We start from the raw sequence: 18,102 nt of genomic DNA, 5'->3' as shown, positions 1-18,102 counted from the left end.
GTTATACATAGTACTTGTCAATCTGTCCTTAAGTGAGAATAACATGTATACATTTTGAGAGCAGGAAGCATGTCATACTTGATAAGGATCCCCCTGGGACCCCCACACAAGGATTGCCTGCCATAAGCTCTTGGTAAACTTGTTGACACAAGCCCTCAGCTTCTAGCTCACAAGCTCTGAGGCCCCCGCCCCTCCTCTCAACCACACTCTAGGAGGAGGGAATCTAGCCTTGGGGTCACATTTCCTCTTTACCAGGAAACTTTTTTTAATTGTGGTAAAAATACATATAAAATAAATTGTAAATTTAAGCCATTTTAAAGTATACAATTTGGTGGCATGATCCAGTTCCAGAAATTTTCAGCACCCCAAATGGAAACCTCATACCTGCTAGGCAGTCCCTTCCCATTCCTCCACTCTCCGCGGGTCCTGTCAACCACTAGTCTGCTTTCTGTCTGTATGGATTTGCCTGTTCTGGGTATTTCATGTAAACGGACTCATACAATATGTGGCCTTTGTGTCTGGCTTCTTTCACTTAGCATCATGTTTTCAAGATTCATCCAGGCTGTAGCATATGTTAGCACTTCATTCCTTCTAATGACCAAATAATACTTCACCACATGGATATGTCACATTTTGTTTATCTGTTCATCAGTTGATGGATATTAAGTTGTTTCCACATTTTGGATATTGTGAACACTGCTACTATAAACATTACTGTACACGTTTTTGTTTGAACACCTGTTTTCAAGTTTTGGGTATATACCTCAGAGTGAAATTGCTGGGTCACATGGTAATTCTACATCTACTGGGAAGCCTCTCACGCTTGGCATCTTTAATTTCACCAACATCCTGAGTCTGCTCAACTGACTTTACTTTGGGAGAGTCCGTCAGCTTTCTAAAAGTAAGCTATTTCGTCTTTATGACTGTCTCCTGACAGCAATCCTTAAAGGATGTTCCCAGTTTTTAATATTAACCTTTTGCTGTTTTGAGTTTTCTATTGTCTAAGCTGTTCAGATCCACTTGTTTCATTTGTGCATCACAGAAATGCTGCGGAAAGATATTATGACGTCTGTTTTTCAGATGAAGAGGCTGAGTCTCAGTGGAGGAACATGACTGACAAGTTTCGTAACCATTAGGGGACCAGCTGAGATTGATTCCCAGCACCAAGCCCTTTCCATGTAACCACAGGGTCCCTCTCTGTCCAAGGTCTTTTTTGAAATAACGTATTCTGAATATCTGAAATGTATTCTAAGTTCCATTACTGTTTAAAATGCCCCTTGCTAGGTGACTGGTCAGTGCTGGCACAGACTTCACACATGCTGCCAGTTGGCAGCTCATTTATAATCAGAACTTTTTCCCTGGGGCAGATTCTGCCTGTAGCAAGAAGATCAACTTTTTCCTTTTCTGGATCTTCTGAGACCTGCTGCAATCCTGGGTTAATACTCCCTTTTGATGTTGAGCTGAAGCTAAATGTGAGTGTGTCCCTCAGCTCAATCCCGCCTCTTGACATTTCCTCCCCATTCTTTAATCCAACTCAAGTTCAACCCAAGAGCATCCTCTTCCCCTTCTCAGGAGGAAACTCTCTCTTGGACTGAGGAGTCCCTTGATCTCTTTGGAACAGAGAAGAGGCACAACTAGGCTTGGAAGCCTCCAACCCTAGTATCCTATTTCCACGTGGGACCACATGTAAAGCAAAATAGACAATGGACGACGATGACAACACTCACATTCATCAGAGCATCCTGTGTCCCTGATGCTTTAGGTCTATTGGCTCACACTGTCCCCCAACCGCACTAGAAGGAGGATGTCATTCAGCAGATGAGGAAACTGAGACTCAGTGCCCTGTGGTGATTTCTCCAGAGCAACAGAGCTGAGGGTGGCCAGGCAGGACTGGACACCAGCAGAGCCCATGCTGCCCCACACCCGGCCACCATCTGCCTCCCAGGGAGAAGCTTTGGGAGTGGGACTGGCCCTGCCCTGGCAGTCCTGAAAGTGGCCATGGGATCTGCCTCGCCACCACTCAAGCACACGTGTCCCAAGCCAGCTTTGCCCAAGTTATGTCCTCTGGAACCCTGGTGTTCTAGGTGATAGTAGGAGCTCTGAAAATAACGGTTCCACATTGTGATACACTCGGGGATATCACTATGAGGCAGGTGTCTGTCCTGTAGGCCTTCTCAGCCCTTAAGAGGCAAAATAGCCCCAGGACTTCCCTGGCAGTCTAGTGGTTAAGACTTTGCACTGCCAATGCAGAGGGTGTGGGTTCGATCCCTGTTCCTGGAACGAAGATCCCACATGACTTGCAGTGTGGTCAAAGGTTTAGATAAATAGACAAATAAATAGATCCAGACATAGAGAACAGACTTGCGGACACAGCAGGGGTAGGAGAGAGTGGGACGAGTTGGGAGAGTAGCACTGGTCCATATACATTACCATATGTAAAATAGATAGCCAGTGGGAATTTGCTGTATGATGCCGGGAGCTCTGCCAGGTTCTGTGACTACTTAGGGGGTGGAAGGAGTGGGAAGGGGTGGGGGCGGGAGGGAGGTTCAAGAAGGAGGAGACCTATGTACCTATGACTGATTTATGTCAACCTTTGGCAGAAACAAACACAACATTGTAAAGCAATTATCCTCCAAATAAAAATTTTTAAAAATAAAATAATAAGTAAAATACAGGGAGGAAAACTTAAAAAAAAAAAAAACTATTAAGAAAGGATATGTAGATAGCCTTAAATTTATTTGATTATGGGATGTCAAAGGGAATATCTCCTTTTTCAAGAAGTGGCTCAATGTGTCTTCCTCAAAGCCCTGATCAGAGGTGCCCCTGAGACCTCTAATTAGTGGGTATCCAGAACTGAGGGAGCATGATGGCTGTGCCCGGGGGCTCTGGAGCCAGGCTGTCTGGGATCACACCCCAGCCCTGCTGTGTAGCAGCTGCATGAACCTCAAGCAAGTTACTTCATCTATCTGTACTTCAATTTCTGCATTTGTAAAACATGGATGATGATAACAATGTAAATTATATTCTATATGTAAGCTTCTTAGAATGATGTTCAGCACATAGTCAGCACTCACTAGATGCCAGCTGGCATTTTCAATCCTTCTTGAGCCCTGCAAGTCAGAGTCTACACCTGGCCTTCCTGCCTCCAGGCCAACAGTAGCCTTTTTTTGTTTTATAAAGCCTCTCAGTGAAGATGATGCAAAGCCAATTAAAAGACAGCTCCCTAGAAATAACCCTTCCTATCCTTGATGGCTGTGAAAGCTCCTTTTATTTCTACTTGATTTTTTTCCTTCCTCACAGACAGACACATAAGAGTCAGAAGACCAAGAATCTGCACCCTACTTATTTATTTTTTCCAGTGGGATCTTGAGTTTCTGTCCCAACAACATGGAACATAACAAGCCTCTAAACCAAGGGCAAGGCACAGAGTGGGTGGGGTTACAGCACTGAGCAGGCAGAGGCTGGATGGCCAAGCCACAGAGGACAGCACCAGTGACAGGTGGTATGTGTCTTCCCCTTTGGGGAAGTGGAAGAAGGGGAATATGACAAGTGGACTTGGATACTAAATTAGGATAATTCACAGTAACTGCTGCAACAGACCTAAAATCTTAGTGGTGTTGCATGTACACCTTGAGGACTAAGTGTAACACAAGTTGCGATGCCCACCTCCACTAGCAAGAAGTTCTAGAAGAGACCAGTCTATGTGGAATATATGGCCAGCATTAAGTGGGTATGTGAATACCAAGAATTCCTGGATGACTTTGGCTGCCAAAACCTTTTTCTGTTGCCCAGCTGATACTCCTCTCCCTCTTATTGGAGAAGCAAGACCTTGAGGAGAGCATGTGTTAATTCTCTCAGCTTTTAAAAGTCTTCTCTGCAAGTCTGAGTCTCTAGTGGTCTACATCCCAGTTTATTAAATTCTTGCCTCTGGGAGGCCTCAGGCTCTGTGGTAGCTGTTACTTGTCTCACTGATTTTTCACCTGGAGCAGAGATGGTTCATACTCTCTGGATATGTCCATGCTCCCCTGCATTTCCCAGCTTTCCTTGCAGTTTATTGGGGCCATATAACTATCTCGGCCCAAGAGACCAGGTGTCACCTCTGAGTTGAGGTGCTGAGGGCAGGGCCTCCTACCTCTGCCCCTGTTGAGATGGCTCTGGAGGCCAGGAGCGTCATAGAAGAGCTAGAAGAACCAACTCAGAAGCAGATGGACCCCCTCCTCCTGGGTCCGCCTTATCCACTGAGAGTGTGAGGGGGGAGGGGAAAAGAGGGGCCCTCACCTACTCAATGGACATGAGTTTGAGCAAGCTCTGGGAGATGGTGAAGGACAGACAAGCCTGGCATGCTTCCGTCCAAAGAGGGGGTCGCAAAGAGTTGGACACAAATGAGTGACTGAACAACCACAGTTGGGTAATAGAGGAGAACAGTGTTTGCACACAGGGCTGTCCAGGAATTCTTGGCATTTACACAGCCATTTAGCGCTAGATGTACCTTCCACATGGGCTTTTCTGTGACCAAGCTTCTCGCTGTAATTTGGGGGAACAGTGTGACCTCTGATTCTGATATACCAGCGGTACCATGGGACAGTGTGGCAGACAGCATGTCTCAGACTACAGTATACATACAAATGACCCAGCGGGCTCGTTAACCTGCAGATTCTGATTCAGTAATTCTGGGGCAGCACTCAAGAGCCTGCACTTCTAACAAGCTCCCAGGTGATGCTGACGCTGCTGGTCACTAGACTATGTTCTGAATAGGAAGGGGAGGGGGCAGGGCTGACTCATCCATTACATATGGTAAGAACAGAGCCTAGGGCCCTTGAAAATGTTTTAATCACTTTTAAAAATCAGAAGGAAAAAAAGCTTTTAGGTCAAAGAAAATGTTTTAATACAAAACATTAACATATTTATCTTTACACCAACAGAGATATAGACTTTGTAAGCAAGAAGGGGCTCACGGGGACTTCCTTGGCCATCCAGTGGTTAGGACTCCGTGCTTCCACTGCAGTGTGGCATGGGTTTGATTCCTGGTCAAGGAAATGCAATCCCTCAAGGCGCAGCAAAAAAGTAAAAGTAAATAAGTAGTTGTCTTTTTTTAAAAGAAGGGCCTCATTAAGGCAAAAATGCCTAGATCCCACCAAAATCCTACACAGGGCAGGCGGGCAGTGGGAGGGGCTGTGCCAACTATAGTGTATATGAGTGTGCATATTTGACTCTTAGTGACCCCGTGGACTGTGGCCTGCCAGGCTCCTCTGTCCATGGGATTTCCCAGGCAACAATACTGGAGTGGGTTGCCATTTCCTCCTCCAAGGAATCTTCCCGACCCAGGGATTAACCTGCATCTCCTGTGTCTCCTGCATTGCAGGTGGATTCTTTACTGGATGAGCCATCAGTGAAACCCTTCTATAGTACATAAAACTGTGAAATCTTGAGCAGTCATGAAAGGTGACACAGATAAAATGGCTCTGTGGCCCTCTCAGCAGGAAGGATCACATGAGATACAGTATAAGAACACGTTACTGGGCAACAGAGAATGGCTTTGGCAGCCAAGCTCATCCAGAAGTTCTTGGCATCCATACTCACTTAATGCTGATTCCTTTTAGGATGGTCTCTTTTAGAACTTCTTGCCACAAGATGGAGGTGGGCATCCCGATTTGTATTAGACTTAGTCACCAAGATGCAGTTAGTTGTTTGGACCATTTTTCTGAGTCTCTCCAGGTTCTCAAGATCTCCACTTAGGGAACCCTGAGGGGTGCTCAATGCCTCCTGGAGGCCGTCATATTCTAGTCTCCCAAAGTCTTCCAAGGGACTTCCAGTCTTTTGTCCCTGCTCCCCATGGCATAGGACATACCCATGTGCTCCCAGAGCTGGAGGGCTTGGAGCAGCTGGCCCTGTAGTGAAAGGGAAGAAGGACCAGGCTCCAGAGGCATTTTTTGTTAGTGATGAACACAAGACCATCATCTCTAATCTAAGCAGCAAACATTCAAAGCATGAGTCAAATGCCTTGTGACAAGAAAGAGAATGAATAAGCATTCCCTTCAGCAGTAAATATTTCCTTAAAAACACAGCCATCCATTTGGACCTGATGCCAGTTCTGACTGTCCCCAAAAGCACTGCATCTGCTTTGAGAGAATGGACAATAATAGCTGGCTCTAACACACCTGCAATCCTCCTTTGTCACAGATGCAGCGTCTGACACAATTATTGCTCTTGCTTGGCCTCAGTCATGCAACTACTCCTCGGGTGAACCATTGGGCTTTGGTCGGTGTACTGTTCACGGATGAGGAAACTAAGGTCTCAGAAGGGAGATGTCATCTGCTCAAGGGCACAAAATGAGTTAGAAGCAGAGCCATTCCTAGCACCTGGGACCACTGCTTATATATACAGTCTTCATTTCAGCACCAGGGATGGATATTGGAATACTGCCTTCAAACTTTTACTGTTTTCAAACCTGGGAAGATTCATGCTTTCATTCACTCACTATCTACTGAAAACCATCTTAAACTTGCCATGGTTCTAGCTTCCCTTAATACATCTCAATAAAATCATAATGATCTAACCTTTTGAAAAGTCTTACTGGCCCAGCCTCTACGTCCTCTAGCCTGATAGTTCCAAGTGTGGGATTCTATCTGTTGATGGGCTGTATGTGTTTTGCAGCAAGGGCAATCTGACCTTGACCTTGCCACTTTCCACTGTGTAAACTTGAGTGAACTAGCAAAACTCAAAGCCTCGATTTCTCATCAGTAAAATAGAGATATTATTACTACCTTTATTACAAGGTGCAAAAATGTTATAATATGTGTAAAGCATTTAACACACTATGTAGCTGGTGCTCAATCAATGACAGCTATGATAGTAATGATCATAAGTACATTATTATTCTCTTGTTCTTGTCAAGTGAAACAAGCTCCTGGGGAATTCAGCAAGTGGAACCTCCCCACCCAGAAGGCTGAAAAGTCAGGCTTTCTTTGTTCACGTGCATGCACAACTTCTGTGGTTTACAAACTATAGGACTCATGACAGAGGGACAACTTGCAAGTGTTTCTGGGTCTAATGTACCAGATCCTTGAAGTCATCACCACGTCCATCTTTGTCTGCTGAACCCAGCTGACCAGAACAGTCTGCCCCAACCAGCGTAAGGCCCTGTGAACCCCAGCATTGTTGGGAATGTTGGCTGTACCCGGGGACAACTGCAAAGGAAACAAGGCTGCCCTCTGATGTACAACCATGTGAAAAACTCCATGCAGTGGATATGATTAGTCTTCTGTGGAAGTGACCCAAGAAATTGTCTGTAAATGTGGTTGAAGAGGTGGGAGGCTTGACCAGGATCTCCAGGGGGCGGGACAGGAAGACAATTATAAGCGTGTGAGGACACCTTTTGGAGAGAACTTTGCTCTCAGCAATTTCCCCTTCTCTAAGAGGAACCCTTACATACTGAGGAATGACTCCTTATGGCCGCATCTATGCCCCACGATCTTGTCACCTGACCGTGGCTGATTAACACTGACCCAACCAAGGTGGGCCTATCAGGGTCTCTCCCCTGAGACCTTGGACAGAGACGAGGAGCCATGGAACCTGGCTAAGATAGGAGTTGAGCCCTAGTGCGGTGGTCTTCCGGGTGAGGGATGCGTACCCAGGGAATATCCAAGATGATCCATGTCATACGGGAAGAAAATCGGGAACTATTACTTATTTCGTTTCTTTAGTATTAAATAAGCAGACTGGCAATGATGCCTTCATTCAGTCACATGTCGAAAGGTCACTGTCACATCCAGTTTGTGAGATGTCCTGAGGGAACACGGGAAATTCTACAATGCTAAGGGACTGAAGTCACACCCTCATGTCTTCACTTGCTTTCAGTGACATATGACACAGTTTATATGTGAGCAAGTGGATTAATGAAACATATCTAGTTTTAAGCAAGCCAATCATCATAAAATGGGCAAGTGGCTTAAATGTCCCCTCGAATATGTGGAATAAGTATACTATAACTACTCATAATACCACAAGCAACTCTCAAAAGTTTCTACAAACTGGTGGATCAAACTAGAAAAGTTCACTTACAATTCTGTAAGTAAGGACAATTTTCAGCTATCTGAGCTGGCTATCCTTTGCCTGCTCTCCTTCTCCTTGCCCTGCCCCAGGATCCATCCTCTCTGCTCTGGGCTCCCAGATGACACCTATAAGACCGGACGCATCATGCGGGTTTCCGTGCTTGCTGAGTTTGGCCAACAGACCAGTAGGAGGTGGGGGATAGGGGGAGAGGTTGGGCATTTCCTTCCCTGCATCCTTCTTGCTTCAGCGTTGCATCTCTGGAAGTGGCTGTGTCGTTCCCTAATAACAGCTCAACCTAGATGGTCCCACCTCCATGGCTCCAGATGTCACTGGCTTCCGATCACACTATTTTCTCCTCTCGCCCCTCCTGGCTGGAACTGGTATTGGCTCCCTGCTGTTGCTAGTTTGGGGGAGTACCTGGGCACCATCCCTCGTGGTTTCTAAACCTCTATAAATGGTTCTTTCTTTTGTTAAATCTCTTGAGCCAACTCAGTTAAACTTGGTTCCTCGCCGGGAGACTGGTACGTGTCTCATGTAGCCATGACAGTTATTAAAGCCAGGGGTTATCCAAAGTGCTGAGATCTTAAAACATAATGAGGCATAAGCAATCACATTTCTCTTACTAAAGAATACTCTTTTAAGGAAAGTGAAAAGAAAAAAGTTGCTGGCACTGGTAAAAACAAAGCAAGATTTTAAAATAGTGTTTTCTCTTTCTTATCTTTTAAAAATTTCTATTTTTATTAGTTTTATAAAATAACTTGCATATCGCCAGTGGTAAAGGATCCAACTGCCAGTGGAGACACAGTGAAGGAGACACAAGAGACACAGGTTTGATCCCTGGGTTGGAAAGATCCCCTGGAGTAGGAAATGGCAACCCATTCCAGTATTCTAGCCTAGAAAATTACATGAACAGAAGAGTCTGGAGGGCTACAGTCCATGGGGTTGCAAAAAACTTGGACACAACTGAGCACAAGCACAACATTAATGCAGTAGCTTGTGAACATAACTAAAAATAAAGATATACACATAAATTAGAGACTCATTCTAAAAATATTTTAGTTGATGAGATGAACCATCAAAACCTGCTGCTGTAGAGAAGACCTCTGCTCTAAAGAAAACACTGGCAAGTTCCTGCTGCCAGGTCCCTACCTCTGCCTGGGGGCTGTGTTCCTGGGGCAGGTCTGCTCCTTCCTTTGATTCTCTGAACTGTGTTCCAACAAATCCCATCTTTCTGCAGAAGACAAAAAGTGAAAGTGCTCAGTCTGACTCTTTGTGACCCCTTGGACTGTAGCCTACCAGGCTCCTCCCTCCATGGGATTCTCCAGGCAAGAATACTGGAGTGGGTTGCCATTTCCTTCTCCAGGGGATCTTCCCAACTCAGGGATTGAAACTGGGTTTCCTGCATTGCAGGCAGATGCTTTAACCTCTGAGCCACCAGGGAAGACTCAGGGACAAAAGGAATTCCAAAGAGAAATGCTTATCTAAAGTCCCCAGGGGACAAACCTATCCTGTGCTCTGGGGGAGTCTCTTTGTTATAAGCAGAGATGGCTATCAGGCCATTTTATGGCTCACATGAAATACCCCTTAGAACTTTCCACCTTCTGAGCTAAATCTCCATCTCCCAGGTATTTTGGTCACTGGAAGGGTAATCCTTTCCCATACATTAACACACAGACATTCAGAATTACATACTTCAGTTTCTTGTGATTATCATGAGTCAGTCTCCATATACATTATTAACTCCAGGCCACAACCAGGCTTAGGGATAGGTCCAGGACCCTGGAATACCCCCAAGATCATGTTCCTTAGGGAGTCCTCTTGGCATCCAGTCTAGATTCCTCCTGACACAATTCAGCTTCATCATCATCATCTTCCATCAGGGACAAGTTGGACCTCAACTGGGAAATAGGGAAGATGTCTTAGGTAAGAAGTCCAGAAGGGCATTACAGTCTTTCTATCAGGAATCCAAGCCCCAAACAAGTGAAAACATCATGACAAGACAGCCCTTAGTGAAACCTGACCAACTAGAGCCACAAAACTCTAGGTGTTCCATGTGTTTGATGTTAATCTAAGCTTAAATAAGTTATTATTTATTGAGTGCTTATACATATATAAGTACTATGGATACAGCAGTCCATTTCATCTTCATAAAAACTCTTTGAGCAAGTTAAATTATTATCATCTTCAGCCTCATCTTACAGGTAAAAAAAGTAGTTAGATTCTTTCCCCCAAAGTCACATGGTAAGTTGCAGAGTAGGGATTTGAATTTAGGTCATTTGATTTGAGCAGCTGAGGTCCCAACCATACTCCATGCTGCCTCTGTAGCAGATTGCATGGCCTTGGCCATGTCAAGGAATTTTTTGGGCATAAACCTTGGTGGGTCAGAGAGAATGACTCAGGACTCATGACATAGGACATGGCATTTCCTGCTAATAGAAAGCTCATGGTTCTAGACTTGTATTTTCCTACTAAACTGAAGATAGGGCCTTGCTCATGGACAAGGTTATGAGACTTGATAGAGACTGCCACACACTGGGAGTTCCCTGGTGGTCCAGTGGTTAGGAATTCACCTTCCAATGCAAAGGATGAGAGTTCACTCCCTGGCAGGGAAACTAAGATTTGAGAACTAACTACTGAGCCCAAATGCCACAATGAAAAATCCCACATGCCACAACTAAGACCTGACCCAGAAGGGTGAGATGGGAGGGGGTTGCTGAGCGCAGACACCAAGCTGAGGGATTTAACCCCACAAAGTGGACACCATCATTATCTCTGTTTTACAGGAGAGGGAGCTAAGACTTGGAGAGGTTAGCTGTGGCTCAAGGTGTCAATAGTGGTGTCACGTGGTCACTCCAGGGCCTGTGCTCTCCATCAGGCAAGACGCTACTTCCAGCTCCAGCCACTAGCTTCCACTGTGATCGTGAGAGAAGAGCAGGTCAAGGCCAAGCCCTCCTCCCGACTCAGAGCCAGCGCTCTTTTGACATCTGTATGAGCAAAGTCAAGGGTGTCTTCGGGCTTTCTTTCTCTTCTGATGAACCAGGAAACTTGGGCTCTCTGTAAACATGCTCCAGTTAGCCTGTGGGTAGCCTCCAGTAGCCTCTTTGTGTCCCTTCCCGGAGTGACCACTATGCCCTCTGCGCCATGTCCCAGCCCTGCAGCCCTGCAGTCACTGGATGGCCCCATCCCTTTCAGCCTCTCCTGGGCCTACTGGCTCCTAATTTTCACTTAGTTTTGCTCGGGTGGCTCAGTTTCCCATTGCCCCATCTTATACTCACTGATACACCTGCTCACAGAACCCGTGTCCTTCAAACTTGTGTTTCCTAAACCTGAGTCATCTACACCCCACCCTCACATGTTCTCCCATGTCTGTGAGCCACCTAAATATTTAGTGATTTAATTTTTTTCATTTGATTAGCAGGGAGCCAGGATTGCCATCTTGGCTGGGCCATTTACCAGCTCTGTGTTGTTGGCCAGAGCTGTTGGCCATTTACCAGCTCTGTGTTGTTACCCTCTCTGGCCCTCAGTTTCCTCATCTGTACAATAGAGCTAACAGTTGTAACTTCTTCAGAGGGCTGCTGTGAGGATGAAATGAGGTCCTGCAGGGAAAACAATAGAATATCGCTGAGCACATGAGAAGTGCCCAGTGTGTTAGCCTCCCCTGTCATCACATTTATTTTAAAAGGGAACTTTATATCCCTACCATCCATGGAAAAGTCAGTACCATTTGTAACACAAATAGAGAGGAGTTAGTTGTAAAAATAAACTTAATGAAAACAGTTATTAAATTCTAACTATTCCTGACGAAGTCTCCAAGCCCAAGACTTGCTTTCATTTCTGTCAAGAAGAGAGACAGAAAGCATTGGAAAGACGTTGAAGGCACACTAGGTCCAAACCCGGGAGAACAACTTGCCCCGATTTGCCTGGGATGTCTGGTTTTAGTACTGCAAGTCCTGCAGACCCGCGCTCCTGGGCTGCCACAGATGGACAGGAAAGAACGTAAAAGGCAATTCTGACGTGAATCCGTGTGTTTAGAGCTGAGTCAGTATCTCACTCACTAGCATCTTGCAGAAAAAGCCCACACCCTGGAGCATACCGCACAAGCCCACCTGGAAGCACGAAGTTCCCAGACGCCACACGTGGATGGAAAAGCTGTCATGCGTGTGCCACTGAGACGGGCCCCAAAGAAAAACCACACTTGTAAAGGCTCAGTGGGAGGAACGATGATTTAACACGTTACACAGCAGAATTACTCGGTAGTATACAACCCCTGAAAAGTCACATTTTGAAGTATCTTTGATGACATAAGAAAATGATAATGATAGAATGTTTGGTTAAAAAAAGCAGACTACTACTCAGACATTAAAAACAAAGAATGAAATCTTGCCATTTGCAATAACATGGACGGACTTGGAGGGTATTATGCTTAGTGAAATGTCAGACAAAGAAAGACAAATACCTTATGATATCACTTATGTGGAATCTAAAAAACAAACTAGTGAATATAACAAAAAAAGAAGGAGATTCACAGATAACTCCAGTGGTTACCAGTGGGGAAAGGGAAGCAGGAGGGGTAAGATAAGAGTAAGGGATTAAAAGTTGCAAACTATTATGTATAAAATAAATGATCTATGAGGATATAATGTACAACATAGGGAACACGGCCAGCATTTTAAAACTATATAAGGAGTATAACCTTTAAAAATTGTGAATCAGGAAGAACTGGTGCTGAAGCTGAAACCCCAATATGTTGGCCACCTGATGTGAAGAACTAACTCATTTGAAAAGACCCTAATGCTGGGAAAGATTGAAGGCGGGAGGAGAAGGGGACGACAGAGAATGAGATGGTTGGATGGCATCACTGACTCAATGGACAAGAGTTTGAGTAAGCTCCAGGAGTTGGTGATGGGCAGGGAGGCCTGGTATGCTGCAATCAATGGGGTTGCAAAGAGTCAGACATGACTGAGTGACTGAACTGAACTGAATGTTGTAAGCTGTAACATATAATATTGCACATCAATGATACTTCAGTTTTTTAAAAATTGGGAAAAAAAAGCCACTAAGATGTCCTTCATTGGGACAATGGATAAACTGTTGTGCATCTAGGTAACGGAATGTTATTCAGTGCTAAAAAGAAATGAGCTATCAAGCCATGAAAAGACATAGAAGAATCTTAAATGCTTATTACTATGTGAAAGAAGCCAGTCTGGAAAGGCTACATAGTGTGTGATTGCAACTGTATGACATTCTGGAAAAGGAGAAACTATGGAGGCAGTAATAAAGATCTGTGATTGCTAGAGGTTTGGGTTATCAGAGAAGGATGAAGAGATGGAGCACAGAGGATTTTTAGGCAAGTGAAAATACTCTGTATAATACTATAATGGTGCATACATGTCATTATACAATTTGTCCAAACCCACAGAATGTACAATACCAAGAGTGAACCCTAAGGTAAACCATGGACTTTGGGTGACTATAATTGTCAATGCAGGTTCATCAGTTGTAACAAATGTATTACCCTGGTGGAGCTGTTACCTGGCAGAGGCTATGCATGTGTGGGGGTGGGGAGGAACAGGGAAATTTCTGTGCAGACCTTCCTCCCAACTTTGCTGTGAACCTAAAACTGCTCTTAAAAAAATAGTCTTTAAAAAAAAATTTTTTTTTTTGGCTGTGCCGTGTGGCTCGCAGGATCTTAGTTCCCTGACAAGAGACTGAACCTGGGCCACCGCAGTGAAAGCGCTGAGTCCTAAACACTGGACCACCAGGGAGTTCCTTTAAAAAAATTTTTGTTTTTAAGCAGACTGTAAAACCACGTATGGTAAGACCCTAGTTTTATAAAATATACAGAAATGTAAAGGAAGAGACACACCATAGTAACAATATTTATGGGGACTTCCCTGATGGTCCAGTGCTTAAAACTCCACTCTTCCAATGCACGGGGCACAAGTTCAATCCCTGGTCAGAGAACTAAGATCCCCCATGCTGTGCAGTCCGGGCAAATACAAAAACCCAGTATTTATCTCTGAATGATATGATTCCACAGGGATCGTTCATTTATTTATATTTGTTTCTGAATTTCTTACTTATACTTTCCAAGAAAGTTTAGCAAAGAATACACATTACTTTTATTACTAGGAAAAAAAATCTGAATAAGAATCATAAATTTAAAAAGTACTGGGATGGGAAGAAAGTAACCAGAGCAGATGAAGCCCCAGCCTTCGCTAACCCTTTTTTCACATCTGTGGCTTATTAGCCAAGAGGCAGAAGAGCTTTTCTGTCTGGCTGGCTGGCTGTCACCTGTTTGCCCTCTTCCGTGGGGAAGGCCCTCACAGAGAAGTCAGGGCATGCCCAAGGTCACGGACTCGTGTTGCCTCTGCACCTCATCCAGTGAGGCTGCCCTGGGCTGTCACCTGGACTCAGGGTCTGGCCTCCAAGGTCCACGGGGCAAAACAAATCCCCTTGACCTTCCCATCACCTGGACTGTGACACTCTATAACCGCCTGAGATCCTGGTTACTAACTAGAGGCAGGATGGCATCTAGCACCGCAAGTGCCCACTTTGGACCAAACTGGCCTGAGCTGGAGTCCTCGTTCAGCACCCACCAACTATGTTCCCTTGGGCATGTTGCTTCACCTCTCTCAACCACAACATTCTCATCTCTACCACAGGATTAAATTAAATAACAGTTCTAGCACACACAACCTGGCACAAAGTCAATTCATATCCATTTTTCTCTCCTCCTTCCTTTTACATTTGCTACAAGAGAACTCAGTTCTCTATCTCTGTCCCCCTGCCTCCAAGAGCTCAAAGAGCAGAGTCTGGAGGCTCCTAGATCTCTCCTCCCCACCCATCTGGGCCTCTGCTCCTCCTCAGTCATCAAACAGTCCCTCTGCTGACCACCAAGCCACAGAGAGGGCGGCTGAGAGGCACTCTAGAAGCTACATGTGGCTACCCAGGGGAGGTGGCAGGGTAAGGAGGGGGTGGATGACTTGAGATACCCCCCCACCAACCTTGCATTCTCTCAAGATACACCAGAAGAATCTGATCATCAGGTACACATACATAATAAACCCAGAAACCACATTATAAGCATTATGTCCATTTCTTCATAAGAAAAAAAGTCGCTTCTGAGAACTTTGTATTGATATACTCTTGGCATTATTCTGAGTGTAGGACACACTCTACAGAATGAGATGGGGTCTCTGACCTAAGAGAGCTCAGTATCCACTCCTGCTAAAGGTGTGGGCACATCCATCCACCTTTATTACTAAGAGGACAGAGGCAAGGATTGTTTGGGAAGCTGAGAATCCATATATGAGGTTCAGTCCACCAGGCAAGGAATCTGGCTTCCTCACACAGAGACTCACAGAACCAACCCCTTGTCCTGAAATTATGAGCCCACTGGTCCACCTGAGAGGTAGTTTCAAGTAGAAGACATCCCATGGCCTTAACTGTCTTCATCCAGGACACGAAGTCTCCTGCTTGTCCCCTGATGGCTGGATGACCTTGGACAAGTCATGTAACATCCCCCGGTCCTAGTGTCCTGTGACACTGAGGTGAAGACACATCCCCTTTAGCGTTGCTGGCAAGAGCACATGAAATCACGTATGGAAAGCCTGCCACTCAGCGTTGGAAGAGAGTCAGTGCTTCCCCACGACCCGCTCAGAAACGGCACCAGCCAGAGATGAACAGGGCATGCTGGTTAGAGCAGAGCCTGTGGAGATGAGCTGCCTGGGGTCATCAGCTGTGTTTCCTCTCTGTGCTAAAATGTCCCATCTACATGATGAGGATAATAATAATCTGTGATTTGTAGGGTTTTGGAAGTTTGAATTACTACACGGCAAGTGCTTAGAGCAGTGCATAGTAAGAATGGCATGTTTGCTTTTTCACATTTATGGGGATCATTGATCATGGTGTAGCAGTTTGTACAGAATTACACCTCCCAATCTTACATGGTATGCAAGAACACCCTGCTTACTACCAAGCACAGAGGAAGGTACATCAGCTGTGAATTCAAATAGCCACTTTCAAAACAACCTATAGACTTGCACACCCACACACAAACACCACTGAATCATGAACCAAACAAACATGAAAATGACAATTGTAATATCCATTAGGGACAAAAAGCCCAAGACACTACCCAAGGCAGAAGTGTACCCTCTTATTCCCAGTTGTGTTGAGGGGCAGGAGCATTGCAGCTGGACTCGTACAGACTTGGCTCTGACTCCTAGCTCTCCCAGTTCTGCTCTTCCTTAGTGGTCTGACCCTAGACAAGCCACTTAATTTGAGTTTCCTCCCCATAAAAGCCTTGGGGTGAAGTTGAGGGGAGTTCACGCCACCTGTCTCACCCGCATGTCACTGCCGCCTGGCGGGGACAACAGGACCCCAGCAGGCTCCGACTCCCTAGTGTTCCCAGCCTAACAGCCTGGGAAGCAACTTCCTTTTTTCTGCAGGAGATCCATGGGCTGCTTGACTCCCCCGACACCGAGACTTTCAAAGAGCAGCCTGAAAAGTGGGTGTTAAGAGGGCAGCTGCGGCTGAACTCTGGGAGATGCAAGCACCAGCCAGGGGTCCCTGACAATCCCACACTGCGTTTACTCAATCTGTAGGGCATCTCCAGGCTTTTATAGCCATTTACTGGACAGGAGGGAACAGACAACTGGGCCCCTCTCTGGCCTCTGACTTCCACCGGCCTTTCCTTTGGAAAAAGGCAGCCTGAGTGCCTTCCACTCCAGCAATAGCTCTGACTCCGAGCTTCTGGAGGTGTGCAGGCTCAGTGCACAGGCCAGGCACACACAACCCCTCGAGGGTGCAGAGAAAGGTCACCGGGGGCAAGGCTGGAGGCAGGAGAGATGGGGACAGGGGTAAAAGCAGGGGCTGCCACCAGAACACAGGATGGAATGTGCGGGGACAGACACAGGGGCAGGTCAAGGAGGGAGACAGACAGGACTGGGCCAGCACAAGGGCCAGAGTGCCAGGAGACGAGAGTGTCGGGGGCGGGGGGCGGTGGCAGAGAGAGACACAAGTGCTCAGAGAGCGGGGCTGGGGCAGCAGGCGGTGCGTGAGGAGCCCTGCCCAGTGGGCTTACGTAATCCGGGGACCCTCTATTACTCCAAAGTGGTCCACAGGAAATCTGGGGATGAGGATCCCCAGTCAGAACCCACGTTTTCGCCCTAACCTGTGCATGCTTTCCAACAGCAAGCAAAAGAAGCACAATTTAGTTAAGTCAGGATGGGCTAAGATTCACATCTTATTTTGAAATGATGACAGCAACAATAAAAATACTCGGCTGAAATGCCATTCGACCAAGCCAGCTCCCCTAGAAAGTTAAAGTCAGGCGCCCCCATCCCAGCACACCCTGTACCTTTAAGGAGGAGAAGAGTTCCCTTGCTCCCGGCTGAAGAGGCAGGTTATTCTTGGAGACAGCGACGACTTACCTAAAACTGAGTTATTCCCCTTTCCTCCTCCGGCCAGCCTCTCTTCACTCTGGGGAGCTTTTACCATTTAAGGTCAATGTTACATCTGGCTCTGGAGCTTGGAGCTGAGAAGCCTCTGGCTGCCGAGCTCCGCTGCCCGCCTCCTCGGAGAGGGGCTGGGACTTAGAGCCCAGAGCTCCTCGGGGACCCCTCTGGCCCGACTCAGGGGGCAAACGGCCGGGAAGCTGGCCAGGCCATCCAAGGCTCAGTGCAGGCTGGGTCTGAGAGGCAGTGGCTGGCCCTGGGCCCCTCCCACGGGCACCCACACAGTGGAGGGCAGTGCCCACGGGCAGCTCATGCTGCTGGGCATGTCCCGGCCAGGCAGGGAGCAAGACAACTCGGCCGATCTGCCTCCCAGCCTGGAGTCTCCAGCGAGCATGTGAGCCTGGACAAGACCCTGGCCCAGCGCCAGCGAGACTGGGAACATTTCCTGTCCCGGGGATTGGGAGGTGGGGGCTGCTCCCACCTTAAGCCCTTGGGATTAGCAGAGAGAAGGGCCTGGAAGATTCAGCTAATCCCAGACCTGGCACCAGCCCCAGGGCTTCAGTCCTTGCTCCTCCTCTGAGTAGCCCTG

General features: G+C 46.5%; 1 protein-coding gene across 7 annotated transcripts in view; it reads right to left on the bottom strand.

Moving 5' to 3' along the window:
* The window catches only part of IRAG1 (inositol 1,4,5-triphosphate receptor associated 1), a 119,645-nt gene extending 101,760 nt beyond the window's left edge, over positions 1–17,885 (bottom strand). For 3 of the 7 annotated variants that reach the window (XM_043903029.1, XM_043903047.1, XM_043903099.1), the window contains exon 1: positions 17,490–17,881. In XM_043903029.1, the coding sequence (XP_043758964.1) occupies positions 17,490–17,556 (67 nt within the window). In that variant the 5' untranslated portion in view covers positions 17,557–17,881. Of the gene's footprint in view, positions 1–17,416 lie in introns of all 7 variants that reach the window. The other 4 variants (XM_043903064.1, XM_043903090.1, XM_043903037.1 and 1 more) reach the window with 3 other exon arrangements.
* Positions 17,886–18,102: the final 217 nt, after the last annotated feature.

Source organism: Cervus elaphus, chromosome 1, assembly GCF_910594005.1.
Source record: "Cervus elaphus chromosome 1, mCerEla1.1, whole genome shotgun sequence".
Taxonomy (NCBI): domain Eukaryota; kingdom Metazoa; phylum Chordata; class Mammalia; order Artiodactyla; family Cervidae; genus Cervus; species Cervus elaphus.
This window is presented reverse-complemented; position numbering and strand designations above follow the sequence as displayed.